Here is a 27651-nt window from a genome sequence, read left to right on the forward strand (position 1 = left end):
ATCTCAAGTCAGTAACAGCTCCTATTGTTCAATGCCATCTCCCTTGCTCTCTCTTTTGCTCTCTCCATTGTATGGTCATTCAGTGTTGAGTTGTGCTGAATGTTGGATTAGAAAGGTTTAGGGGAGAAGCCACATGGTCCCTTACCCTTTGTTTCCATCTTTCTGTTGTTCTTTTTTTTGTTTTTTTTCCCCTGAGTGAGTATGGTTGGGTTCAGAGGCCCAGTTGACAGCCCTCAACAGAGAGAAATGCAAAAGCGGGAGCTTTCTGCTGCTATTGCGGAGCAACAGAGACAGCGTTCAGCTTTATCTGTGGCTGGTGCACTGGCAATAACTGGTGTGAAGAGTTTGCTCCATTATATTTGTGTTGGAATAACATGTCTTTAAATTATATTAGAAATTTCTATGAAGGATGTGTAAGTATGAAAGAACAACTAGTGTATCAAATGTTTTCAGCACCTTGTGGCTTTGGTTTGTAGCTAAGTTTTGTTATGTGTCTGTTTTCACCTCCCTGTTTAGCTCAGGCCTCCGACAGTGATTGGCCAGTTCCACACCCTGTTCTTCGGCTCAGTGCGTATGTTCTTTCTGGGAGTGTTGGGATTCGCTGTCTATGGGAATGAAGCTTTGCATTTCAGCTGTGACCCCGACAGGAGAGAGTTAAACCTCTTCTGTTACAATCAGTTCCGGCCTATCACTCCGCAGGTAAACAAGGTGAATCGGATTTGCAATGTGTGTTACTCAAGGCTGGAAGTTACTTGGTCAATTATTTGCTCCCTCTGCACATTTTATGGTGTGTTTTTTCCCTGATTCGTTCTTAGGATATGGGCACTGGCATTTAACACCCAACCGTAACTGACCTTATTTTGATATTGTGTGGCTTTTTATTCTTCCTGCCAAAGTGAACAAGTTCACATTTTCGCACATTATACTCCTTCTGCCAAATATTTGCCCACTCACTGAACCCATCCATATCTCTTTGCAGATTCAACTGCATCAGAGGGTAGTTAAGAGTCGACAGTGTTGGTGCAGAGACTGGAGTCACACAGGCTAGACTAGGTGCCCTAAAGGATATTAGTGAACCAGCTGTGTTTTCACAAATCACCAGTTTCGTGGTCACTTTTACTGATAACACCAGTGGTGGGATTTGAACTCGCATTTCTGGATTAGCAGTCCAATCTGAAGCAGAGAGTAGGGATAATTGGGTCATTTTCGGGTTGGCAAAATGTATCAAGTGGAATGCCACAGGGATCAGTGCTGGGGCCTCAACTATTTACAATCTATATCAATGACTTAGAAGACAGGATCAAATGTATGGTTGCTAAATTTGCTGATGACGAAGATGGGTAGGAAAGTAAGTTGTGAAGTGCACATAAGGAATCTGCAAAGGGATATAGATGGGTTCAGTGAGTGGGCAAAAATTTGGCAGAAGGAGTATAATGTGGGAAAATGCGAACTTGTTCACTTTGGCAGGAAGAATTTAAAAAAACACCATATTATTTAAATGGAGAAAGATTGCAGAACTCTGTGGTACAGAGGGATCTGGGTGTCCTGGTACATGGATCACAAAAAGTTAGCATGCGGATACAGCAAGTGATTAGGAAGGCAAATGGAGTGTTGTCATTTATTGCAAGGGGAATGGAATATAAAAGTAGGGATGTTGTGCTACAGTTGTGTAGGGTATTAGTGAGACCGCGCCTGGAGTACTGTGTATAGTTTTGGTCTCCTTACTTAAGAAAGGACATAATTGCATCTGAAGCAGTTCAGAGAAGGTTCACTCGACTGATTCCTGGGATGAGGGGGTTATCTTATGAGTGAAGATTGGGCCTGTATCCATTGGAGTTTAGAAGAATGAGAGGTGATCTTATTGAAACATATAAGATCCTGAGGAGACTTGACAGGGTGGACGCTGAGAGGATATTTCCCCTTGTGGGGCAGTCTAGAACTAGGGAACATGGTTTAAAATAAGAGGTCTCCCATTTAAGATGGAGCTGAGGAGAAATCTTTTCCCTCAGAGGGTCGTGAGTATGTGGAGCTCTCTTCCCCAGAGAGCGCCGGAGGCAGGGTTATTGAATATTTTTAAGGCTGAGTTAGATAGATTCTTGATTGACAAGGGAGTCAAAGGTTATCGGGGTAGGCAGGATAGTGGCGCTGAGCCCACAATCAGACCAGCCATGATCTTATTAAATGGCAGAGCAGATTTGAGGCTCCAAATGGCCTACACCTGCTCCTAATTTGTATGTTCATGTGCCTGTTGATTCATTAGCCCAGATAACACCTTATCAATGATTCAATGACTCAAAGCGCATGGAGTGCACTAGCTGTTGTTATGTTGAATTGAAAACATCAATTGAGTAAAATCCCCTTGGTCAGCTTTCGTGTGTACATTAGTGCTGGAATATTCCACATTGTTGTTTCTTTTTGCAAAAAAAAAAAAAGAATTCATTGAAATCTTTTTCCTCAGGTGTTTTGGGCTTTACAGTTGGTCTCCGTCTTAGTCCCTGGAGCAGTTTTTCACCTCCACGCTGCTTGTCGTAACATTGAGCAAGAGGTGATCCTACAGAGACCTGCCTTCACCGTCTTTTACATCATTTCTGTCCTGTCCAGAATTATCTTGGAGACCGTGGCCTTTTGGCTCCAGAGTCACCTGTTTGGGTTCCAGGTTCATCCAGTCTTCCGTTGCAATGCCACGTCCCTCGATAAGCGTTTTAACATCACCAAGTGCATGGTTCCCGAGCACTTCGAGAAGACCATTTTCCTCAGTGCCATGTACACCTTCACTGCCATCACTGTGGTGTTGTGCGCTGTCGAGGTCTTTGAGATCCTGTGCAGGAGGCTGGGCTATTTGTCCAGCTCGTAAACAAACCCACTACCAATCTATGCCCGTGACAATGATTCCACCAGCATCGACTTGTCTCCTGTGTGTCAATTAGCCTAAAAGACCTAATTGGAAGTTCATTCGTGTACTTGAAGAGGAAACATTTGCAGGGCCATGGGAAAAGGGCTGAGGCAGCATGGCTAATTGGATTGCTCTTTAAAAGAGCCAGCACAGACACAACAGGCCAAATGGCCTTTTTTGTGCTGTCCAATTTTATCATTTTATTTTGGGAGTTAGCAAAATTGGCAACCTTCTTTCCCCCTCGAATATTAATCGACCAGAAGAAAAAATAGTCATTTTTAACCTTTTTTTAACTATAAGGTGGAAAAATTAGACATTGTACAATAACTAGTCAAGAATATAAAAATGAGCTTCAACCACGGTAGAGTGTGGGACTAATGCTGATAAAAGACTCTTAACTAAACGAAGTAAGATTATATGCATGCATAATGGCTATGTCTAATGTCTAGTCCCTGGTGTCTCATATAACTGGGAGTAAAACTTGAGCATTATTGTCAAACAGAGTTTATTAACCACTCGAAGGTTTCTTTAAACTTTATAGGCACCATATAAACTGACGTAAAAGTTTGTGATAATATTTTTAAAATGTGGAAGCTCTTGGCTGTGTTTGTGAAACATTTCACGTCTTGAACTCCAGATGTGTGCAGATCTTTCTAGGGCTGCGGGAATGGAAACTCCCATCCAGGGGGGCAGCCTGCAGTATAACTCAGGCGCTATTGGGTGTGAACTGCAATCGTCACATTCAGTCACCCAGTAGCACAGTATAATCACAGCTGAACTGTGTCATTTGTGCGCAGAACGATGGAGTGAGCGACATTGCCTTGGAGTTCTGTCAATGTTGAGGGAAGAAAAATAAAATAATATGACACCCCCTCACCACTCCCCCCGCACCCCCCCACCCACACACCCCCTCCATGTCCCACCCCCCACCCCCACAACCACCGTCACACAAAGGAAAAAACAGCTCAGGTTTACCATGGGTCTATTGTAGCCACAAACAACCTGTATGTGCTGTACTGACTCAACCAGTTTGACTCATTCATTCAGTCTGCTGAGTCCAGTAATCTATTCTCAGGCGTCGGTCAGAGATTATCACCATATGACCTCACAAAGCAATTGCTGTCAATCGATTGAATTCTCACATAAATAGGTGAAAGCTCCCTTTAAAGGAGAACAAAGTGGCATTAACTTGCCAATCTCACTCAAAGAGGCCACGGGATGGCTGGTATGGGAGTTGGAGTGATGTCCCGGTGTAGTAAGGAATGCTCTCCTGAGATTGGGGGCGTGCTGTTGGGGGCACACTGGATTAAGAATATCTCTAGCTGTTATGTGCAGTGACATCGTCATTTTCTTTTTTGCTTGTGTCTGTGTTTCCTCTGGTATTCCTAAAAGAGCACTGGATTTAAAACAAAAGAATGTTGGATTCCACCACCTAAGTGCCCACGTGAGTAAATATTTACCAGTACAGTTGCCGTGCTATGACGCACAGGCCCAGAGCCCGGCCCGGAGTGGGACATCTCACGGCGTGCTCCATTGGTTAGAATTTTGCCCTAATCCTTCACTCAAGCGTGAGCTGATAATGGTGCAGTGAGGGCAACGGGGGGCATCAGGGACTATGATGAATGATCGGACCAACACGCTATCTTGTCAACCAGTGAGATTTAAGGATTGAGAAAGAACACCAATAATGAAACAGGGAGGCGAACTTGGGTCCAACCAGGGTACAGCAAGAGAAATAAAGCGAAGGAAAATAAAAATTGAATTGAGAGATAGAAAGGAAAAGTAGGAAAAAAAATTGTAAATCATAAATTTTTTTAAATTTCTACGATCAATTGACCAGCATGAGGGAGATGGCACCATCGCAACTGCTCTGTGTCTGAGATGGAGAGGCTGTGACGTTGCAGGAACATAAATCTCATTCTTAAAAGGTCCTTGTACCATTAAACACCAGCCCTAGCTCTCTGCTGTGAGGTTAATGGATATTTATGGGGCAAATTCTTGAATCTCATGGGGGAGGTTGAAGCTGAGCTCCATTTCTTTGGGGGGGCTATGACAGAGCAGAACAAATCGTCCAGCAATCTGTGGCAATTCGCAACTCACACCGTAGCTCTTCCTCCCTATAAATTGCTGCTTTTTTTTTTCTTTGTGAACTCTGGGCCACAGTGATGCCACTCTTGGGGCAGCGCAATGGAAGGTTTACTCTGTGCCTGACCACACAGTGCCTGGTCTAGAGTACTTAGCACTGACACCAGGTGCCCAAACTGGTACGTGTTCAGTACCCCAGCCCTTTTTACGAAATGCGGGCATTGCTGGCTAGACCAGCATTTATTGCCCATCCCTAGTTGCCCCTGGTGGTGAGCTGCCTTCTTGAATTGCTGCACTCCATGGGGTGTAGGTACACCCACAGTGCTGTTACGGAGGGAGTTCCAGGATTGTGACCCAGCGACAGTGAAGGAACGACAATATATTTCCAAGTCAGGATGGTGAGTGACTTGGAGGGGAACTTCCAGGTCATGGTGAATGGCCTGATGAGCATAAACTTAACATGAATCAAAGCTTAATTAAGCTAATGTAAATCATGGATGAAAATCATGGCAGGTTGAAATTTACCTGTAGCCTAAAATTTTCTCTTTAGTGTTTATAAAAATCCAGAAAAAGAACCATTCTTTGTCATCCCTGTAACCTGCAGGAAAATAATTTGCCCCCATAGCCTCAAAGCTGTGGTTGGAATTTGTTTTATTGTAGTCATTCAGGAACCATGTTGGATGCAGATGGAATTGTCATCGATATTGTCCTTGTGTAACCTTCACCTCCTGTCTCTGCGGTCTGAGAACTGGGAAGTATTATATATATATTGGATAAATACAAACACGGTACACTTATTTACCTCTTGAACTCTCTACCACCTCAAACCAGGCATTTGGTTATTGCCTCGATGTATCTGTCAATGTTCAGTGCGTGCTAAAGTGTAGAGCATCATCTCAGGTACAACTTTTTTTTACATGTTCTGTCTTCTGAGATCAAATCCGGTAACCAACTTTTAGTCCAAGAAATATCTGCTGTGCTCAAGGTTATATTTTAGCAAATTTACAAATGTTTGTACTTTACATTTAATTACAAAGAAAAAATAAAATATTTCTAAGCTTGACTGTTGGCTTTCTTGACCAGATCCTTACTGGTAATTTTCACGGCTGTGATGCAATTGGAGAAAGATAAGAATTTTGACCTCTTTCACTTGTTCCGGAATTTGTGCAAATAAAGATATTATCATCACAAGCTGCTTTTTGATGAATCAACCTAACCAAACCCATTCCTCCATCGCCATATTTCTCAATTACTTCACTCTACAGAAACACATTGCCTCTTTCTCTTTTCAAATTTCAAGTGGTATGTTGCTCACCTGGGACTACTTCACACTATCCTTTTGAGTTAGCTTGTTTTAAAAGGCTGGGGCTTGCGCTCTGATACAAAATGGCCAAGTTAAGCAAACACACTGAATACCACTAAAATAAAACCTAGGCCAGCTTACACCACATCTCAAGAATGAATAAAATAAAATAGGTGGAAAGTTATGGGCTATGCACATTGATATAAAGATTAGGAGTCACATATGGGCCAGACCAGGTAAAGACAACAGGCTTCTCCATGTTGTTGATCTGAGACATAGGCCAGAATCTTCTGTTCAGCTAGTGGGGGTGGGCCCCACTCGCTGACGGGTAAAATGATGCCCGGTGATGTCGGGCGTGCATCCCGACGTCACCGCGCGTCATTCAGATCCTCAGTTCGGCGGGCACGCAGTGGAGTCGGCTGTGTGCCCGCTGAACTGCCAAGGCCCTATGAAGGCCATTTAGATTCCAATTAAGATAATTAACTGAGCTGCACGTCCAACCTTAAGGTTGGCGGGGGGGCAGGCGAAGAGCCCAGGCGGCCTTCGTATTTACCATGAAACCTCATCTACGGGCGGGGTGAGGTTTCATGAAGGGTTTATAAATTGCATAAATTTTTTAAATTAAAATTCATTGACATGTTGCAACTCATTTGACCCTGTCGCACGTGTCTTAAACATGTTTTTTTTCTTTCCTCAGGGAGATTTCTGCACTCTTTCACATGTCTTAACTCAGCCTACTCCCCTCGCCCCGCACAGGGAGCGCTCAGCACTTCCGGGTGTGCGTCACGCTGGGCAGGCCTTAATTGGCCCAACCACGCAAAATGGCGGTGCCCAGCCGATTGCACCCAGGCGATCGGTAGCACACCCGCTCGCACCCGCTCCCGCCCAACCCCACTGATGGGGAGAAAATTCTCCCCATGATCTCAAGCTGTGCACATTCTGTCCAACTGAACTGAGCCATGAGGGTGAAGACGTCTCAAAGAGGTTAATAAATAATGCTTTATATAGTAGAATGTTGTTGCTCCAGGTTGTATAATGATAGGGTGGGCGGGTAATGTCCCAGGCTTCCTTCTCTGAAGGATCACTGCATGCGCCCTCCTTCGACCTGCCAGTGAAGTGATTTCCTTGCTGCCCAATAATGTGGGCTCTTTGGAGCCAACAAGACACCTATTGAAGGGCTGGCTCTTGGAATGGCTTGGGCCTCCTGCCAGCAGCAATGGGCAATCGTTCTGCATGGTACCCATCCATTCTACAACTGGAGGGTGGGATTTTATGGAACCCGCAAGAATGGGAAATGGAGCATTTAGGGTGACTGAAACATAGAATATAGGAGCAGGAGTAGGTCATTCGACCCCTCGTGTCTTCTCAATATGATCATGGCTCTATCTCAACACCATACTCCCACTCTCTCCCCATTTCTCTTGACAATTTTAGAGTCTAGAAATCTATTTCCTGTTCAAATATATTCAGTGACTTGGCCTCCACAGCCCTCTGTGGTAGAGAGGTTCACCATCTCATCTCCTCATTTTTCCTCTTCTCAATCCTGAATGGCCTACCCCATATGAAACTGTGACCCCTCATTCTAGACCCCCCTCGCCAGAGGAAACATCATCCCTGCATCCAGTCTGTCCATCCCTGTCAGGATTTTATATGTTTCAATGAGATCCCCTCTCATTCTTCTAAACTCCAGTGAACACAGGACTAGTCGACCCAATCTCTGCTCATACGGCAATCCTGCCATCCCAGGAATCAGTCTGGTGAACCTTTGCTGCACTCCCTCTATAGCAAGTATATCTTTTCTTAGGTAAGGAGACTAAAACTGCACACAATACTCCAGGTGTGGTCTCACCAAGGCCTTGTACAGCTGCAGTAAGAAAGCCTTGCTCCTGTACTCAAGTCCTCTCGCAATGAAGGCCAACAAGCCATTTGTCGTCTTAACTGCTTGCTGCACCTGCATGCTTGCTTTCAGTGACTGGTGTACAAGGACACCCAGGTCCATTTGTACGGCCGTTGAGATGCAGAGATTGTCAGCAACATGTTTGTGGCGTTTCAAGCCTCACGCTGGCCTGTGGGAGGGTTTATGCTTGTAATACATTTTCATGCAATGAATACTCATGAGCATAAAGCTCTCTTAATAAAGTCCTACCTTCAAGATAAAATCAGTGGCACACGAGAATCTCATCGCACCTGGTTCACGTTTATTTAAAGGGGCCGTGCAACACTTGCTTTTGTATAGTTGTGTCTGAGGTTGAACTCTACAGCACAGGGAGGGGAGCAGGAGAATGGCAGCTGGCATGGAGGCTTGGGACCCGCAAGGGGGAGTCAGGGGTGGGGGGTGTGGTGTGAGGTGGAGGGGTGGTGGAGGAGGGGTCCAAGGGAGGTCAGAGGGTGGGGTCGGGGGCATGGAGGAGTGAGTTGGGAAGGGCCTGGCACCTGGGGTGTGGCAGGAGTGGTGGTGGGTCAGTCGGCCAAGATAAGAAAATGAGGGGCCTAAAGAGCAGTGTCAGTATTGTCCACACGTGGGTCCATCACAGGGCGTTGTTTGGCAGAGCCCTTACGGGGCTTTGAGTTCACCTACAACATTTCAATTACCCCCGCTGACAGTGATCTCAGACAATGTCCTTTACAATGTATAGAAGGGAGGCCCAGCTGAACCAGCAAGTTCACCCACTTCCCACAGAGCGGCGAGTACAACACTGGACACTTACCTGAACCTTCAATAAAGAGTGAAGAAAAAAAAAAACACAACATTGTTTCCTCCACAATAAAGGAAATGTTCCTAATCCCCTGTAAGCATCAGGGCGTGCCAACCATGAGGCCAGTACATTTAGCTCTCTGACTGAGCCAATCTCAACAAATAACCATGATGCACACATGAATAAAGCGAATGTAATGTGAAATATTTACAAGTGGGTTTAAATTTGAAAAAAAAAACACCCAGTCCCACTTTGTGCTCTCAATGATTTTTATGCTAATGGCAATGGAGTTGGGCAGGTGAGTTTTAGCTATGATGCACAGTCTCCCTGTTTGACCAGGAGGTTCTTTTCAACCCGCCCGTACCTGCCGCATTGTCAGCCGATGGCGGGTTGCACCAATGAAAAGCTTCCACCGTCACAGGAGAACGCAGGCGTTTCCCGTGCAAAGCTGAAAGCAAAATACCGCGGATGCTGGAAACCTGAGACAGAAGCAGAAAAGGCTGGAAAAACTCAGCAGGTCTAGCAGCATCTGTGGAGGGAGGAGCAGAGTTAATGTTTCGAGTCCGTGTGACCCTTCTTCAGTGCACATTAGCTGCCCGCACATTAAATTTTAATCACACGGGAAACGGGAAAAAGCAAGAAAACCGAAGTGGTGGAGAGTTCCAGTTCTGCACCTGGAACAGCACGCCACTGATAAAATTTCACTCCTGGACTTTAAGCCGACCCATTAAGCCGAGCAAAAAAGGTTTCAGCTTAAGTTGGGTGTGAAGTCAATGAGTGTCGAATAAGAAGGATGGACTCCAATCAGGGTGAATTGTTCTCTTCATCTAACTGTAACCCTGAAGCATCTCTGAAGGAGTTTGGCCAGTTAGTGCCAAATTATCTGGGCACTCTTCTTTTAACATTGAAATATGAAAACAGAGAGTTGACAGAGAGAGAGAGAAGTCTACAATGTCCCACCAAACTCACCAGTTTTCAAGATCACATCCCAAACGTGTTCTAGACAAGTTTCGATGAAAGGTCGTTGACCTGAAACGTTAACTTTGTTTCTCTCTGCACAGATGCTGCCTGACCTGCTGAGTATTTCCAGCATTCTCTGTGTTCTTGACAATGTTCTAATCTACCTCTCCTATGGGCAAATTCAGGGCACAAGGGCAAAGCGATTGGCCTAAACCCCAGCCTTCATTGATTGACAGGTCAACAGATTTACAAATCCTTCAAAGTAGCACACAGGGTAACAAGGCCATAACAATAGCAAACTAAACTCTGGGCTTCATTTCTAGAGGATTGGAATTAGGAAATATTGTACAGCTTGGGCCTTTACCCATTGGAGTTTAGAAGAATTAGAGGTGATCTTCGTGAAAAATACGAGATCCTGAGGGGATGCTGAAAGGATGTTTCCCCTTGTGGCAGAGACCAGAACTAGGGAACACAGATGAAAATAAGATGAAGATGAGGAGGACTATTTTCTCTCAGAAGTTTTTGAGTCTGTGGAATTCTCTTTCCCAGAGAGTGATAGATGCAGGCTCATTGAATATTTTTAAGGCAGAGGTTGATAGATTCTTGACTAACAAGAGAATCAAGAGGTATCGGGGTAAGCAGGGTAGTGGCGTAGAGGCCACAATCAGATCAGCCATGATCTTATTGAATGGCGGAACTGGCTTGAGGGGCCAATTGGCCTACTCCTGCTCCTAATTCGTATGTTCATATGTAGAATTGAAAAAAAAACCTATCTTGAACCTTGTTAAATCTTGTTAACTTGGGGCTGAATTTTTCCGTTGGCGATTTGGGGGCGGGGCCCGCTCGCCGACGCAGGATGATGTCAGGTGGAACCCCCAACGTCATCCCGCCTCATTTAAGTATTCAGGAAGGCGGGGGCACAGCACGATCAGCTGTCCACCCGCCGACCTGTCAATGGCCAATTGAGGCCATTGACAGGATAGTTAAAACAATTAAAGGACCTGCCCGTCCAACCTTAAGGTTGGCGGGTCGGCCAGGAGCCCCGGTGGCAAATAGAGAAAACATGAAACCTTGTCCACTGGCGGGATGAGGTTTCCTGTCGATTTTTAAAAAGTTTAATAAAGTTTTTGTGCACTTTATTAACATGTCCCATCTCGTGTGACATTGTCACATGAGGGGGACATGTTAATAATTTTTTTTATTTTTCTATTTTTAAACTTTGAAAACCTTTCAGCGATCTCCCTGAGGCAGCACTTAGCCTCAGGGAGATGTGCGCTTTGTCGTGTGCATGCGCGGAAGAGCGCACTCTCGCTTTTGGGGAAATCCACCCCCCCACTGCCCACACAGGAAGCGAAAAGCGCTTCCCGTCGGGCATCACGCGGGGGCGGGCCTTAATTGGCCGCCCACTTAAAATGGCAGCGGGGCCCGTTTCGGCGGCGGTGATTGGCTGCCCGCCTGCCGCCGAGCTGGTGGGGCCCGCCCGCCCATCAAGGGCAAAATTCAGCCCTTGGAGTATTGTGAACAGTCCTGGTCTCCATCTTGCAAGAAGGGACCCCAAGCATTGGAGAAATTGCAAAAAGGATTTATTGGAATGAGGCTAGTACTAAGAGGCTTTTTTCTATCAGGAAAGATTGAACAGGCTGGGGCTTTTTCATAGAGTCATAGAGTTATACAGCCTCTTGAAAAGAGAAGGTTGAGGGATAATCTAATAGAAATCTTTAAAATTATGAAGAGGTTGGATAGGATGCAAGACTTTTCCAGTTGGGTGGGAGGGGGTGTGTGGTGGAGGGGGCGGGGGAGATTCCAAAACTAGGAGTTATAAATATAAGAGAGCCATTAATAAACCCAATAGAGAATTCCAGAGAAGCCTCTTTACCCAGGGAGTGTGGAAACCCCTGCCACAGGGAGTGGTTGGGATGAATAATACAGATGCATTTAAGGGGGGTACTGGATAACCACATGAGGGAGAAAGGAATGGAAGGATATGGTGATGGGATGAGATGAAGAGGAGTGGAAGGAGGTTCATGTGGAGCATAAACATCATCATGGCCCAGTTAGACTGAGCGGCCTGTTTCAGTGTTGTAAATACCATGTAACGTAAGGAATAATACCCAAGAGGAGCTTGACAGAAAGTTGCCAGTGCAAGTGACAGGAGGAAGACAGCTGTGTAACTGTACCTCAGAAATTCTCAGCGATTACTCTGGGGAGAATAGCAAAGCAATTTGCAAAGGATATTCGAAGCCAGCCACGTTTGATGAACAGATGGTACCTGGACAAATGCAGAAGGAACTTTGGAAGGTGTTAAGATGCTCGTTCAAGCGAAAGCAACAGGACTGGTGAACGTGCCCTCCTCAACAATGCTGGGATGCAGAAGCCATTCTGATTCACTCATTCAATTTGGGAGAAGGTAACTTCACATTGCTCTGCCCTGTTTGGCAAGTGTATTGTGTTATTTTTTTGACAGTGCAGCATATTGGAGTATTGGGGCGTTAGACGCAGCTGCCAATATGCCTGTGTTAAATGTTTATTCTTAGTGAGGAACCTGATTGCCAAACTTAACAGGTGCTTAAGTATACTGCTACTGAAGCAAGCTAAAACATCCATGCAGCAGTCAGTGCTGATGAATGTGTTATATCCACCCAGCACTGAGCAATAGAAGCTGACATCCATGATTTATGAGCAGAGGACTTTTTAGAGTTGAGGCACAACATTTTCATAGGGAAAGCACAAACATCAGCAACTTATCCACATTCACCATTTATACTCCTGCACTCCCTTGAGTATAGAGGGGTGATACATGTTAACACGATTTGATAGGGTAGGTACGGAAAAACAGGCCATTCTGCCCAACTAGCCGATGTTATTGCTCCAAATTAACCTCCATCCATCCCTGTTCATCTCACCTTATCAACATATCCTTTTGTCTCTTTCTCCCCTCATCGATTAATCTAGCTCCCGCTTAAATGCATCCATCGCCTCAGCTGTTCCCTATAGTAACAAGTTCTTTCTCACTACTCTCTTTCTCCTTTCTCAGTATGTGCTCTCATCTGAACATCCTGACCGTGAGCTACTAAACTGCATAATTTTCACTCCATTTGTCTAAGAACTATAGTCCAAATGTACTTCCGGTTGCAGGTGAAGCTTGATGCTTTTAGGACACATGGGGAGTTAATAATGCTCCATTGAGAGCCCATCAAAGTAATATCCTCTTTATCATTTTTCTGTATCTCATTTTGCTTTGATGATTTTCAAGGCTAATCAGTAAAGGTACTGGAAACTCCTGCGATGTTCAAATAACCAGTAATACAAGATAATTAAATTGCGAGACAGCTTCACTGATAAACTTTTCAAAAGAAACCTTTTAATTTCCTCAAGACGTGCCAAAAGCGGACGTGGCAAGTTTCTGAAGTCTTTTCGCATGGCTTCAATGGACTGGGACAAACTTGCTGTTTATTTTCCAAAAGCTGAGCATTTCACTGAGTTCTTCTTTCAGGTACAATACTTTAGAGATTAAAGAAAAAAAAGAGCTTGCATTTATTATAGTGCCTGTCACAACCTCAGAATGACCCAAAGTGCTTTATAGCCAATAAAATACATTTTTGGCAATGTTGTGTCGGAAATGTCACAGCCAATTTTGCAAACAGCAAGTTGCCACAACATGATAATAGCCAGGCTGGCTGTTTTAGCAATGTTGGTTGAGCGATACATATCCCCACGGGCACTGGAGACAACTCCCCCTGCTCTTCTTTGAAATAGTGCCAGGCGATCTCCTGTGTCCACCTGAGACAGCACCTTTGAGCCATCCCTTGTCTTATTTTTGTCCTCCAATGTTCTAGAATTCCATAGTCTTCATTTATCAAAATAGAAATTCATATTATTCTACTCCAAGAAATTGACATTCCTCCAATTAATCACTTAGTAGTACAGAACTTGAGTATTGCTGAAAAAAGAGTGCTTTTCATCTTGCACTCATCAAGACACTTTGCAAGAATACTAATATAAGGGGAAAACAACAATTTATACTGCATGTGAAGAGAGTGATGATTGGTTGGCAAGTGGACTCTGATTGGTGGAGGTGTTGCCATGGAGAATGGTCCAGTAATGGTGACTGACAGTTAACTGCCAAGCAATGTTTGAAATTTAAGTCAGGCACCTTGACTCTGATTGGTCAAGGCATTACCCTGAGGAATGAGTCAGCGAATGGCTGTCACTTATTTTGTTTAGCTGAAACAGGCGTAATGTGTGTTTCTGCCTATAAAGAACAGGGCCCTGTACACTGCTAGCCCACCTGAAAATCTTAAATTGGTTGTCAGCATAATTTTTAACACACTGAGGATTATTTGGCAAATGTTGTCCAATCGCAGAGTCACATCTAATGTTGGACACTGTGTTTTGAGTTTTGCAAGCCCGGACTGGTTGGGTACAGTCTGTACCTTGCCCATTGCGAACAGCGAAAGGGACATGCTGTTTGATACGATCTGCCAGTCTTTGGGGCGTACGGCCTACATACCTAACATCACACTGGCACCGAAATTCATATACCACATTACTCATTTATGTGATAGGCAGAACGTCTTTTTGGCTTGATGGCAGCATCCTGTTAGTGGGGAATACCCCTCATGTTGTTACTGCATAGTAGCAGCGTGAAACAGCTAGCTTCACCTGCTGCTCAAATTTTTGAGATACCTTACCCTTCCAGGGTAATCTGAGGTAGACTGGGCGCTTTTCAGGGCCGAAAGTGACGGCCTTAGGCCCGTTCATGAGTTTGTGTGCTATACAGCATGAAATGATCTGATCAGGGTAGCCATTATCCTGCGGGATGTATTTGATGCCCCTATTTCAGCATCAAGCTTGCGTGGTGAGCAAATGGCTCAGGCCCTATTTACAAGGTTGCCGATAAGACCAACTTTATAGTGTGTGGAACTGTAAGAATTCCAACGCATATATTGACCAGTGCGTGTAGGCTTGTGGTAGACTGTGTAGAGAACACCCCCACCCACCCCGGCAGATTTCTCAGCTAGCACGTCAAAGAAGAGGAGTTCATTTGACTGCTCCACTTCACAGGTGAATTTGAGTTGCAGGATCGAGCCCATTAAGGCATGGAAGGAAATTATTAAATGCAGCTGCAGATTTAAATATAGCGAAAGTATCATCCACATATCAGAAATATGCGAAAGGTAGGAGGTTAGGCGTGAATCCATTGCAGACATGTTTCTGATGGAACCCAACAAAGTTGTTTGCAAAATCTAGTCCTAGAGGGATCACATGACAACATCATCTATTTATGTGTTATTAAAACTGGTGCATTCTCCATGGCAAAGCCTCTACCAATCAGAGTCCACTTGCCAACCAATCAGCACTGTTTTCTCATACACTATAAATTGTTACTTTCCCCTTATATTGGTACTCTTACAAAGTGTCCTGATGAGTGCAAAACGAAAAGCGTCAATGTGTCTCTTTTTTCAGCAATATTCCTCGAATCCTGGTCTCTTGACTATCTCCACTTTTTAAAAAATTCTTTCATGGGATGTGGGTGTCACTGGCTAGCTCAGCATTTATTGCCCATCCCTAATTGCCATTGAGAAAGTAGTGGTGAGCTGCCTTCTAGAAACGCTGCAGTCCATGTGGTGTAGGTATATGCACAGTGCTGTTAGGAAGGGAGTTCCAGCATTTTGACTCAGCGACAGTGAAGGAACAGCGAAATATTTTCAAGTCAGGGTGGTGAGTGGCTTGGAGGGGAAATTCCACGTGATGGTGTTCCCATATGTCTGCTGCACTTGTCCTTCTAGATGGTAGCGGTCGAGGAATGTGCTATCTAAGGTGCCTTGGCGAATTCCTGCAGTGCATTTTGTAGATGGTACACACTGCTGCTACTGTGCGTCGGTGGTGGAGGGAGTGAATGTTTGTGGATGAGGTGCCGATCAAGGGGGCCGCTTTACCCTGGATGGTGTTGAACTTCTTGAACATTGTTGGGGCTGCACTCATCCAGGCAAGTGGAGAGTATTGCATCACACTCCTGACTTGTGCCTTGTAGATGGTGGACAGGCTTTGGGAAATCACCACCATTGACAGCTGTGCTTTCAGCAATTTGGGCCCTAAACATGTGTGAAGCACCTTGGAACATTTTAATAGTTTAAAGGTGGTAGATAAATGCAAGTTGTTGTTATTTCCTGTTATGTTGAGTTGTTTTCATCAATAAAACAAGTATTTAACTTCAAACTATGACCTCTTATCCCAGCTACAGGTGAACTCCCCTCCTATCCTCTAGGTGGAGGTGAGGGAGGAGATTCATTTCCCCCTGACCTGAAGGTGGCGCTGTGGCATGAATTGTATGGACCTCCGGCCAGGCATGGGCGCTGTGGCGGGAGGAGTTATTGGGACATTAAAAACACAAAATGCTGGGAAAATTCAGCAGGTCTGGCAGCATCTGTGGAGAGAAAAACAGAGTTAACATTTCGAGGCTGTATGACTCCGAAGAAGATGCTGCCAGACCTGTGGAGTGGTTCCCAGCACTTTCTGCTTTTATTTCAGGTTTCCAGCATCCGCAGTATTTTGCTTTTATTTTGGAGTTATTGGGACCTCCGGCCTGGCGGTGGCGCTGTATTGGGAGGAGTTATTGGGACCTCCGGCCTGGCGGTGGCGCTGTATTAGGAGGAGTTATTGGGACCTCCGGCCTGGTGGTGGCGCTGCAGCAAGAGGTCAGCGTCTGCTCCCGGAAGAGGTTGCTGGGACGGTTCAGAGCCCTGGTAACGGAGTCAATGGCGTCCGATCCGATCCCGGTGCTTCCTCCGGCGCCTCAGCAATTCAAACCGATCCAGCATCACCTGCGCACCGCTCAGGAGCATGAGAAGCGCGATCCGGTGGTGGCTTATTTCTGTAAGTCCCTGAATAAATCAGAGGGGGCGGGGTGGGAGCGCGAGGTACCGGGTCCTGGCTCTGGGGCTTGGCCTGGTTCTGGCCTGATTCTGAACCTGACCCTAGTTGTGACCCCGGCCCCGGCCCCGGTTCTGACCCCGGCCCTGGTTCTGGCCTGATTCTGACCCTGACCCTAATTGTGACCCCGGCCCCGATTGTGACCCCGGCCCCGGTTCTGGCCCCGGCCCTGGTTCTGGCCCCGGTCCTGACCCCGGCCCCGACCCCGACCCCGGCCCCGACCCCGACCCCGGCCCCGACCCCGACCCCGGTTCTGACCCCGGCTCTGGTTCTGGTCCCGGTTCTGACCCCGCCCCCTACCCAGTGGACCCCTGATATTTCCTTTCTGTTGACAGTTGTGGGATCACATCTGTCTCTGTCTTCGCACCGATACTTCTTTTCCTCTCCTCTACCCTCTGTGGCTCTCCCTGTGTCTCGATCTATGCAGATATTTATGTGACACTTCTGATCATTTATGAGCCCAGTGTTATGGCACAGCCAATGGTAAATGCTGAGTTGTTCAAATCCAAAAGGGAAACTTAAAACAACTGCCACAACATGTTTTGCAATTTATATAAATTTTGAGGCGTGTGCCTTGAATGTAGTCGCAATAAGACCACCAAGTCTTATAGGTTTTTACAAAACTAGATTAAACATTTATTGGTAAGAAAAATGATTTTAACCACATACATAGATCTACAAATTACTACTATTATAACTTCTGAATCCCCTACTTAATCTGACTCCCAGTTACACTTTCGTTAAGGCAACAGTAAGACACAGATTTTCAAAGACGCAGACAAAGAAACATGATACCCTGAACAATTCGAATTTGAAGTGAGTTTTCTTAACTTCATTCCTTTGAAAACAGCAGCTTGAGGCATAGATGCTGAAGGCTTTTCACACTTGTTAGATCTTAGAATTTACACACAGCCTTCTCTCCTTTATACATATTTTCCCCATTGAATGCAAATTCCCATTGTTTCACTGTGTCTTTGGACTTTTTCTTTCTGATAATAAAAACCTCTCGTAGTACTAAGTTCCACCAGTAATCTTTGGGAAAAATAAACACATTGCCTCTAAACTTCATCTGACTAGGTAACACATTTATCGCAGTGTCCTGGTGAATATTTATCTCGCAGCTAACATCACAAAGAATTTTTGGTAATAATAACATTGCTGTTTGTGGGAGCTTACTGTGTGTGCATTTGCCACTGTGTTTATTTAACAACAGAGACTATACTTCAATAATACTTCATTGGCTGTAAAATGATTTGTGGCATCTAGCAGATGTGAAAAGTACTATATAAGTGCAGGTCTTTTTAGAAGGTGCATTCGAGTGTCTTTGGAGTTTTGTCTTTTTGTCTACATCCAGTTGCTTTTTTTTTAATGATATAAATTGGCCAACTCTCAAATTCTTAGTTTAAAAATTTGTCCTGTTCCCATGTCATATGGTCCTGGATCCATTTACTTAAATGGATATTCAGTCGGTCACGCTAACATCTCTCCAGACTGCTTGTTTATTGCAGGGTCATGCGTTTAATTGAGGTTATAATGTAATACATTTTCATGATAATATGCATTCTGTAAACCCTGGAGTGTTATTACCTCTCATGGGTTCAACTGTTTTTCTTGACTGTGGTGACCATCAGTTAGAGTAACTTTATAGAACTACATAGGTCTGTAGGATGACTGTTATATTATAAGCACCTTGTGACAGGAAGTCGGGTTTTGCAAGATTACAGTTAATTTGTTATCAATAGGCAAATCATTTTTACTTGAGAGATAATAAAGATGAGAGTATTGCTTTTTCTTTAAATTACATGTGGCTACTAAAAGGGAAGACTGATTGTTTACCTCTATATCACTTCAGTATATTCTAAGATGGCAGTTATTCTGTCAACAGCATGTAGTGTGTTAATTTCTGGTACAGTTATCACTTAATAATCTTGCACCACAGTTGTTCTTCCTTTAGTGGGACTATCACCAGGCATTCGCTACACAGTATTGTACTGATAGCATTCATCTCCAACTAGGAACAAAACCCAAACTACATTATATTTGAGGTTGTTAAGGTAGTGTGAACATGGAAATAATTTTGAGGCAGCGATGTGTGTGACTGTTTTGTAATTTATGAGGAGCTCTGGATGAGACTATTACCACTTTATCTGTCATTCTCCATTTAGGGGTCAGCCTCGGCTCAGCTGGTAGCACTTTCACCTGAGTCAGAGGCCATGGGTTCAAGCCCCGCTCCAGAGATGTGAGCTTACGATCTGGAGGGAGGTATTGAGGGAGTGCTGTGCTGTTGTAGGTGCCATCTGATGCATGCGTTTGCTTTCTGTCAAGTTCTGAATGGACTAAAACTACATGCTGTAATCCTCTCCTTTCGGCAGGCCATCTCACACAACTTGGTGAGTCAAAACTAACAGTATAACTGGTTCTGCCAGCTATACTGAGCAACCTATAGCTCTCAGTCTGAGACTGTAATGCAGTAGCATTGCAAATTAACGAGCAGCTTGCATTTATATAGCACCTTTAACATAGTAAAAGACCCCAAGGCGTTTCACAGGAATGTAATCGGACAAAATTTGATATTGAGCCACATGAGATATTAGGGGCAATGGTGGCGTAGTGGTAATTTCACTGGGCTAGTAATCCAGAGGCCAGGTTAACATCCTGGCGCACAGGTTCAAATCCTATGATGGCAGCTGGTGCAATTTAAATTCAGTTAATGAAAAAATCTGGAATAGAAAGCTAGTCTCAGTAATGGTGACTATGAAACTATCATTGATTTGTCATAAAAACCCATCTGGTTCACTAATGTCCTTTAGGGAAGGAAATCTGCTGTCCTCACCCAGTCTGGCCTACACCCTGCAGACCCAGAGCAATGTGGTTGACTCTTAACTGACCTCTACAGTGGCCTAGCAAGCCACTCAGTTCAAGAGCAATTGGGGTGTGGGTAACGAATGCTGGCCTTGCCAGTGACACCCACATCCCATGAGAGAATAAATTAAATAAAAGGGCAGGTGACTAAAAGCTTGGTCAAGGAGAGGTAGGTTTTAAGGATTATTGTAAAAGAGGACAGAGAGGTTTGTTGGGGGGGGGAATTCCACAGCGTTAATTCCCTTGTGTCCAGATACTTGTTAATTATCTCCCAGGTTTTTTGGATGTTTTAATTTAACAGTTTTGGTGTGTAGGTCATGTGAGTTGCAGATTGATGGAACTATGAAGAATAGGGTTTCTTTATTTGATTGTCTTTGATTCATGAAGCTTTTGCTGGTACAAATGAATGAAACAGGAGGCAGTAAAGTCACAAACTGAGCCTCAATCATGGTACCAGGCATCCAAGAAGCATGAGATTCTGCCGGTACACAGGCAGTTTCATTAGGGCCAATGATTTCTGCTGTTTTGGTGGAGTTGTATTCATGTAATTACTGGTGAATCAACAGAAGTTCAGTGCTTGGATTTGTTAATCATAACAGGCTCCCTGTTCTATCATTTTCCTTGGAGTATCTGAGATGTTGAGGGTGCATGATGATTGCAACAGGAGGAATGGAACAACACTATTATGCTCCAGTTATAGTGTAACTAGAGCCTAAATCAATAACTAATACAAAGGCAGAATGCTGTGGATGCTGGAGATCGGAAATGAAAACAGAAAATACTGGAAATACTCAGTAGGTCAGGCAGCATCTGTGGAGAGAAACACAGTTAACGTTTCGGGTCAATAACTCTTTTTCTCTCCACAGATGCTGCCGGAGCTGCTGAGTATTTCCAGCATTTACTGTTTTTATCCTAAATAAGCAACTGGTCTGGACCTAACTCTGGATTTATAGCGTGGACTGTCCTGGTCATTGTAAAGAGGCTACATAGCCAGTGAATAATATTCAAAAATGACTTACAAGGATGGTATCAGAACTGAGAAGTTATACCTATCTGGAAAGATTTTTCAGGCTGTGGTTCCTTTCTCTAGAGAAGAGAAGGTAGAAGGGTGATCTGATAGCAGTCTTTAGAATTACAAAGGGGTTTGATAAGCTAAACATAGAGGAGATGTTTCCATGTGTGGGGAATCCCAACTAGGTGTCATAACAATAGGAGAGTTCCTAATAAATCCAGTAGGGACATCACGAAAACCTCTTTAACCAGAGATTGGTGAGAATGTGGAACTTGCTACCACAGAGAGTGGTTGAGGTGAATAACATTAATCTATTTGAAGAGAAGCTGGATAAAAACATGAGGGTGGAAAGGAATAGAAGGACATGCTGGTGAAATTACATGGAGGGATGGGAGGAGGCTCATGTGGAGATAAACACTGGCATGGATCAGTGGGCAGAATGGACCTGTTTTTGTGTCACACTTTTTATGTAATACTATACAAGCTTGGTGTGAGGGGTAAATCTCGGCTCAGATTAAGGCCTAACGCCAGATTTACTCTCTGCAATTTTAGCATTAATGTGAAAAGCACTTTGTAGTCTTAATGTGTCTGAAATCTCTGCAATGTAAATGGAGCCTCACTCTGCCTGGCTTTATTGTACGGTTTTTATATATATTTAGAAAGTTGCCAATTTCTGAACCCGCAGCCTCTAGTTGAGCTGAATAATATCATGTGGCAACTCCATGGCTGTATGTTTCAATGCTTGTGGGGCAGATGGAGTTTTAACACAGGAGTTATTCATTAAAATGATTGACCTGAAGCATGTATTAATCAAAAAGGAAAGCTTGATGGGATTTTCTAAAGCAAGCTGTCTTGAGCGAGTATCGCACTGTGTAAAACATGACCACCCTTAGAACCCTAGAAAAGTTACGGTGCAGAAAGAGGCCATTCAGTCCATCATGCCTGTGCCGTCCAAAAAGAGAAAAAAGAAACTAGCCACTCATTTTAATCCCACTTTCCAGCACCTGGTCTGTAGCCTCCCAGGTTACAGTACTTCAGATGCAGATCCAGGTACCTTTCAAATGAGTTGAGCGTTTCAGCCTCAACCACCAACTTAGGCAGTGAATTCCAGATGCCCACCACCCTCTGGATGAAAAAGTTTTTCCTCACGTCCCCTCTAATCCTTCTACCAATCGCCTTAAATCTATGCCCCCTGGTAATTGACCCCTCAGCTCGGGGAAACAAGTCTTTCCTGTCTACCCTATCTTGGCCCCTCATAATTTTGTGCATTTCAATTAAGCCACCCCTCAGCCTCCTCTATCCTAAGGACAACAGCCCTAGCCCATCCAATCTCTCCTCGTAGCTGCAATTTTCATGCCCTGGTAACATTCTTGTAAATATTCTCTGCACTCTCTCCAGAGCAATTATGTGCTTTCTGTAATGTGGTGACCAGAACTGTACATAATATTCCAGCTGTGGCCTAACCAACATTTTATAAGTTCCATCATTACATCCTGCATTTGTATTTAATACCTCACCCAATAAAGGAAAGCATTTGAAACAAAAGCAGAAAATGCTGGGAAAACTCAGCAGGTCTAACAGCATCTGTGAAGAGAAAGACATTTAACGTTTCGAGTCCGTATGAACCTTCAGACTCTGAAGAAGAGTCGTACAGACTCGAAATGTTAACTCTGTCTTTCTCTTCACAGATGCTGTCAGACCTGCTGAGTTTTTCCAGCATTTTCTGTTTTTGTTTCAGATTTCCAGCATCCGCAGTATTTTGCTTTTGTCTAAAGGAAAGCATTTGATATGCTTTCTTGACCACCTTGTCCACCTGTCCTGCCACCTTCAAGGACCTGTGGACATACACTCCAAGGTCTCTCACTTCTTCTACCCCTCTCAATAACTCACCGTTTATTGAGTATTCCCTTGCTTTGTTTACCCTCCTCAAATGCATTACCTCATACTTTTCCGGATTGAATTCCATTTGCCACTTCTCCGACCACTCAACCAAACCATTGATTTTGTTTTGGAGTCGACAACTATCCTCTTCACTATCAAATACACGGCCAATTTTTGTGCCATCTGCAAATTTCCCAATCATGTCTCCCACATTTAAGTCTAAATCATTAATATATACAACAAACTGCAAGGGCCCCGACACTGAGCCCTGTGGAACACCACTGGAAACCGCTTTCCATTCACAAAAACATCCATCGATCATTACCCTTTGTTTCCTGTCATTGAGCCAATTTTGGATCCAGCTGCCACCTTCCCCTGTATCCCATGAGATCTCACTTTCCTGACTAGCCTGCCACACGGGGCCTTGTCAAATGCCTTATTGAAATCCATGTTTATCATGTGTGCAGAATAGTTCTGCATTCAGCTTTGTAAATATCGTATGCTTACAGTTTGGGTCAATTAACGTGACCTTATACAACTGCATATTTCTTCTGTTGGATGGCTGTTATAAGTTCCTTGTGACAGGAAGTTATGGGTTTTGCAGGATCACACTAAAGTTGCTATAACTGATAGGGAAATAATCATTTTAACTTGAGAGTTAATGAAGATGAGAGCAATGCTGTTTCTTTAAATTACATGTGCTGCTAAACTGGAAGCCTGACTGTTTACTTCTGTGTCACTTCAGTATATTCTAAGTTGTTGGTTACCCCATCAACAGCATGTTCTGTGTTAATTCCTGATACAGTTGTCACTTCATAATCTTGCACCACAGTTAATCCTCCTTCAGCAGGAATGTTGCCAGGCATCCACTACACAGCATATCATACTGATTACATCTTATCCTAGCTATTAACGAAACCCATAACTGCATTGTATTTGAAGTTGATAAGATAGCAAATACATGGGAATGATTTTTAGGCAGTGACGTGATATTGGGCCTGACTGTTTTGTGGTTTATGAGGAGCTCTGGATGAGATCACCGCCAATTTCTCTGTCATTCTTCATTTTGGGGTCAGCCCTGGCTCAGTAGGTAGCACTTTCATCTCTGAGTCAGGTAGTCATGGGTTCAAGCCCCAGTCCAGGACTCTGAGTTGTGGGTGCCGAAGTGGGGACAAAATGTTAAATTCTGGCCCTTTTGGGTGCATGTAAGAGAGCCCATAGCTCTATTTGAAGAACAGCAGAGAGGCCTGTCCTGTTTTCTGGCCAATATCCATTCAAGTTCAAAACAGATTCTGCTGACTTATCTCACTGTTGTTTGTTGGACAGTGCTCTGCGCATATTGACTACTGTGTTTCCTATAATACAACAATGATTGCATTTCACTGGCTTTAAAACACTTGATGTGTCCTGAGGAGACAGAAGATGCTATGCAAATGTAAGTGAGGGTTTTGTTCTTTTGCTGTCTTTGTGAATTGGAACTCCACCACCTGCAAGTTCTCCTCAAAGTCACTCACCATTCTGACTTGGAAATATATCATCGTTCCTTCACTGTCGCTGGGTCAAAATCCTGGAACTCCCTCCCTAACAGCACTGTGGGTGTACCTACACCACATGGACTGCAGCGATTCAAGTCTATGGCTCACTACCACCTTCTCAAGGGCAATTAGGATTGGCAACAAATGCTGGCCTAGCCAGCGATGCCCACACCCTGTGAAAGAATTAAAAAGAGATTCAGCCACTTTATATAACTTCAGCATTCCTTACTTGAAAATTACAACGTAGACTGCTTCCATAAGGGAAATTCACACGCTATAATATTCCATGGTCCTGAATTCCCATCCCCTCCACGCGCAACTGCTCTCCAATCTCTCCCTCCCTCCATCACTGAGCTGCTGCTCTCCAATCCCTCCCTCCATCACTGAGCTGCTGCTCTCCAATCCCTCCCTCCATCACCAAGCTGCTGCTCTCCAATCCCTCCCTCCCTCCATCACCGAGCTGCTGCTCTCCAATCCCTCCCTCCCTCCATCACTGAGCTGCTGCTCTCCAATCCCTCCCTCCATCACCGAGCTGCTGCTCTCCAATCCCTCCCTCCCTCCATCACCGAGCTGCTGCTCTCCAATCCCTCCCTCCCTCCATCACTGAGCCGCTGCTCTCCAATCCCTCCCTCCCTCCATCACCGAGCTGCTGCTCTCCAATCCCTCCCTCCCTCCATCACTGAGCCGCTGCTCTCCAATCCCTCCCTCCCTCCATCACTGAGCCGCTGCTCTCCAATCCCTCCCTCCATCACTGAGCCGCTGCTCTCCAATCCCTCCCTCCCTCCATCACTGAGCCGCTGCTCTCTAATCCCTCCCTCCCTCCATCACGGAGCCGCTGCTCTCCAATCCCTCCCTCCCTCCATCACTGAGCCGCTGCTCTCCAATCCCTCCCTCCATCACTGAGCCGCTGCTCTCCAATCCCTCCCTCCCACCGTCACTGAGCTGCTGCTCTCCAATCCCTCCCTCCCTCCATCACTGAGCCGCTGCTCTCCAATCCCTCCCTCCCCTCTTCACTGAGCCGCTGCTCTCCAATCCCTCCCTCCCCTCCATCACCGAGTTGCTGTTCTCCATTCTCTCTGTCCGTCACTGAGTTGCTGTTCTCCATTCTCTCCCTCCATCACCGAGTTGCTGTTCTCCATTCTCTCTGTCCGTCACCGAGTTGCTGTTCTCCATTCTCTCTCTCCGTCACCGAGTTGCTGTTCTCCATTCACCCCTCCCTGAGCTGCTGCTCTCTAATCTCTTTGACCCTCAGCAAGCTGGGCTTGGACATTCATTTTGTTCATACTGAATTTTTTCTCTCCCTCTTCTAGTTCATGTTTAAATTTCCCCCCCTCATTCCTCTTAGTTAAAGCTGCTTCTCTCCTTCATCGCCATCCCAGCCCCAGCCCCTGGCCTGCATTTTCCCTGCCTCAGACCCCATTTTTTTGACCTCCGTTTCCCTCCTTCCTCCCTTCTCTCTAATTTGTCTCTTCCCTTCATCCCTTCCTTATCATTCATTGCCTCCTGCCCGTTTCTTTTTATTGCAATTTATTTCACCTCTCCTCTCCTCTCCTGCTTAGTTCCTGCTGTTAATGGAAATGATTCTGTGGGAAAGGAGGTCCTGTTCCCTTGAGAATTTCATTTCTGTAAACAACAGGATCCTTGTTGAAGTGAAAAGAAAGAGAGAGATCCGCATTGACTGTTACCCAGAAACATAGAAGAAACCCACAAACAGCTGCCAGTTGCATTGCTGCATTTGATCAAATCGGACTTTGTAAAGGGATACATCTTTGATTTTTAAAACACTGACAGTAAATGAAGAAGGGCAATTTGTCCTGAGATGACTGTCTCTTCAGTCAACCCTCTGTCAATTTACTGCATGGCTGTTAATTTTTTTTGTTAGAACATATTTTTATGATTCAAAAGTGGAGATCTAATGCATATTATCCCTTTAGTTACATCCAAATAAGATTTGAAATGTCTTGAAACACTCTAATGGAGCCATATTTTGTCATTTGTTATTGTATTCAATGACGCACAACTTGTAACAGTTTTATACTTGTATACACGTTATGATGTTGATCATTTGGTTGCTTTTGTGTCGCTTTCTAAACTGATGATGGCCATGTAAGTAACTGTGATGAGTACGGGAAGGTGTGACTGCCCCTCTTTATGACAGTTTCATTTCCAGATGCCAGAATGGTGGAAGTAAGTGATCTCACTGATTAAACAAAGGTTACCCGCTGGCGGGAAGTAAGTGACGATATCGCCCGACCTGAATGGCAAGCAGTGCGATTGGTTGTCGCTGAGAAAAGTTTGAGCAGGGATGTTCTGTAATGCTAGCGCTGTATAAAGATGGTTGATAATATTGGATCAAGTACCCTGGCGATGGCTGCATCTCTTCAATCCTCTAGAGTCCTAGACCAGAATTGGATTGAAAGTTTCCAGCTGAGAAGCTTAAAGATTTTAGATGATGGGGCCCATTCTTATTAACTGCAGATGGAATGATACACTGGGGAAAATGTTAAAGGCTGGAACAACCACTTTCTATTCTGTATGTGATTGAGCATATTGTATCTTAACATTTCCATCCTTCCCTGACTTATGAGAATATTCCAGAAAACTCATTCTGATAATAAATGTATGCTTATTGGAGAACCTCTAGGGCCATACAGAGAGACATGGCCAAGATGAACTTAACAAGGAGCACTGCAGATTTGTGATTACGGAAAAATATAGGTGACGGAGCAGAGAAGAATACATTTTTTTTGATGGGGGCCTCTGACGAGGCCAGCATTTGTTGCCCATTCCTAATTGCCCTTGAATTGAATGGCTTGCTTGGCCATTTCAGAGGGCAGTTAAGCGAAAACCACATTGATCTGGAGTCACATGTAGGCCAGACCAGGTAAGGTTGGTAGATTTCCTTCCTATAAGGACATTAGTGATCCAGATGGGTTTTTATGACAATCAATGATAATTTCATGGCCACCTTTACTGAGACTAGCTTTCAATTCCAGAATTATTTTATTTGTTCACGAAATATGGCCATCGCTGGCTAGTCCAGCATTTATTGACCATCTCTAATTGCCCTTGAGAAGTGGGTGGTGACCGTCTTCTTGAACCACTGCAGCCCAGGTGATGTGGTGCCGTCGTGGGATTTGAACCGTGTCCCCAGAGCATTGACCTGAGCCACTGGATTACTGGCGCAGTGCCATTTCCAGTATGCCATCATCTCCCCCCTAATATAGGAGACATATTAGTAGGGTAAACAATACCAGTGTCACACAAGTGCATGTTTTTACTTCCACCTGTTCCTGTTAGCCCCCTCCTAGCTCCCATTCTCGGCCCTTATTCATGTACCTTCCTTAGTCAATCAGGTTGCAGCTCATTCTAGTCTACACTATTTCCACTCCTTATTTGGCTGTTGGATACCTGCCTCCAATTTCCTTCCTGTACTATGGAGAAGGGTAACTTTTACATACTGTCTTGCCATGGTTGAATTTGGGCACTCA

General features: G+C 44.6%; 2 protein-coding genes across 2 annotated transcripts in view; both read left to right on the top strand.

The window, feature by feature from the left end:
- Positions 1–374: 374 nt before the first annotated feature.
- gje1a (gap junction protein epsilon 1a) lies at positions 375–2854 on the top strand. Its single transcript, XM_078556377.1, has 3 exons — positions 375–413; positions 517–699; positions 2459–2854. The coding sequence occupies exons 1-3, from the start codon at positions 375–377 to the stop codon at positions 2852–2854; spliced, it is 618 nt and encodes a 205-aa protein (XP_078412503.1).
- A 13786-nt stretch (positions 2855–16640) lies between these two features.
- vta1 (vesicle (multivesicular body) trafficking 1) overlaps positions 16641–27651 on the top strand; it is a 184647-nt gene continuing 173636 nt past the window's right edge. Inside the window, exon 1 of the mRNA XM_078557477.1 lies at positions 16641–16813. Coding sequence (XP_078413603.1) covers positions 16696–16813 — 118 coding nt within the window. The 5' untranslated portion in view covers positions 16641–16695. The remainder of the gene's footprint in view (positions 16814–27651) is intronic.

Source organism: Cetorhinus maximus, chromosome 14, assembly GCF_964194155.1.
Source record: "Cetorhinus maximus chromosome 14, sCetMax3.hap1.1, whole genome shotgun sequence".
NCBI lineage: Eukaryota > Metazoa > Chordata > Chondrichthyes > Lamniformes > Cetorhinidae > Cetorhinus > Cetorhinus maximus.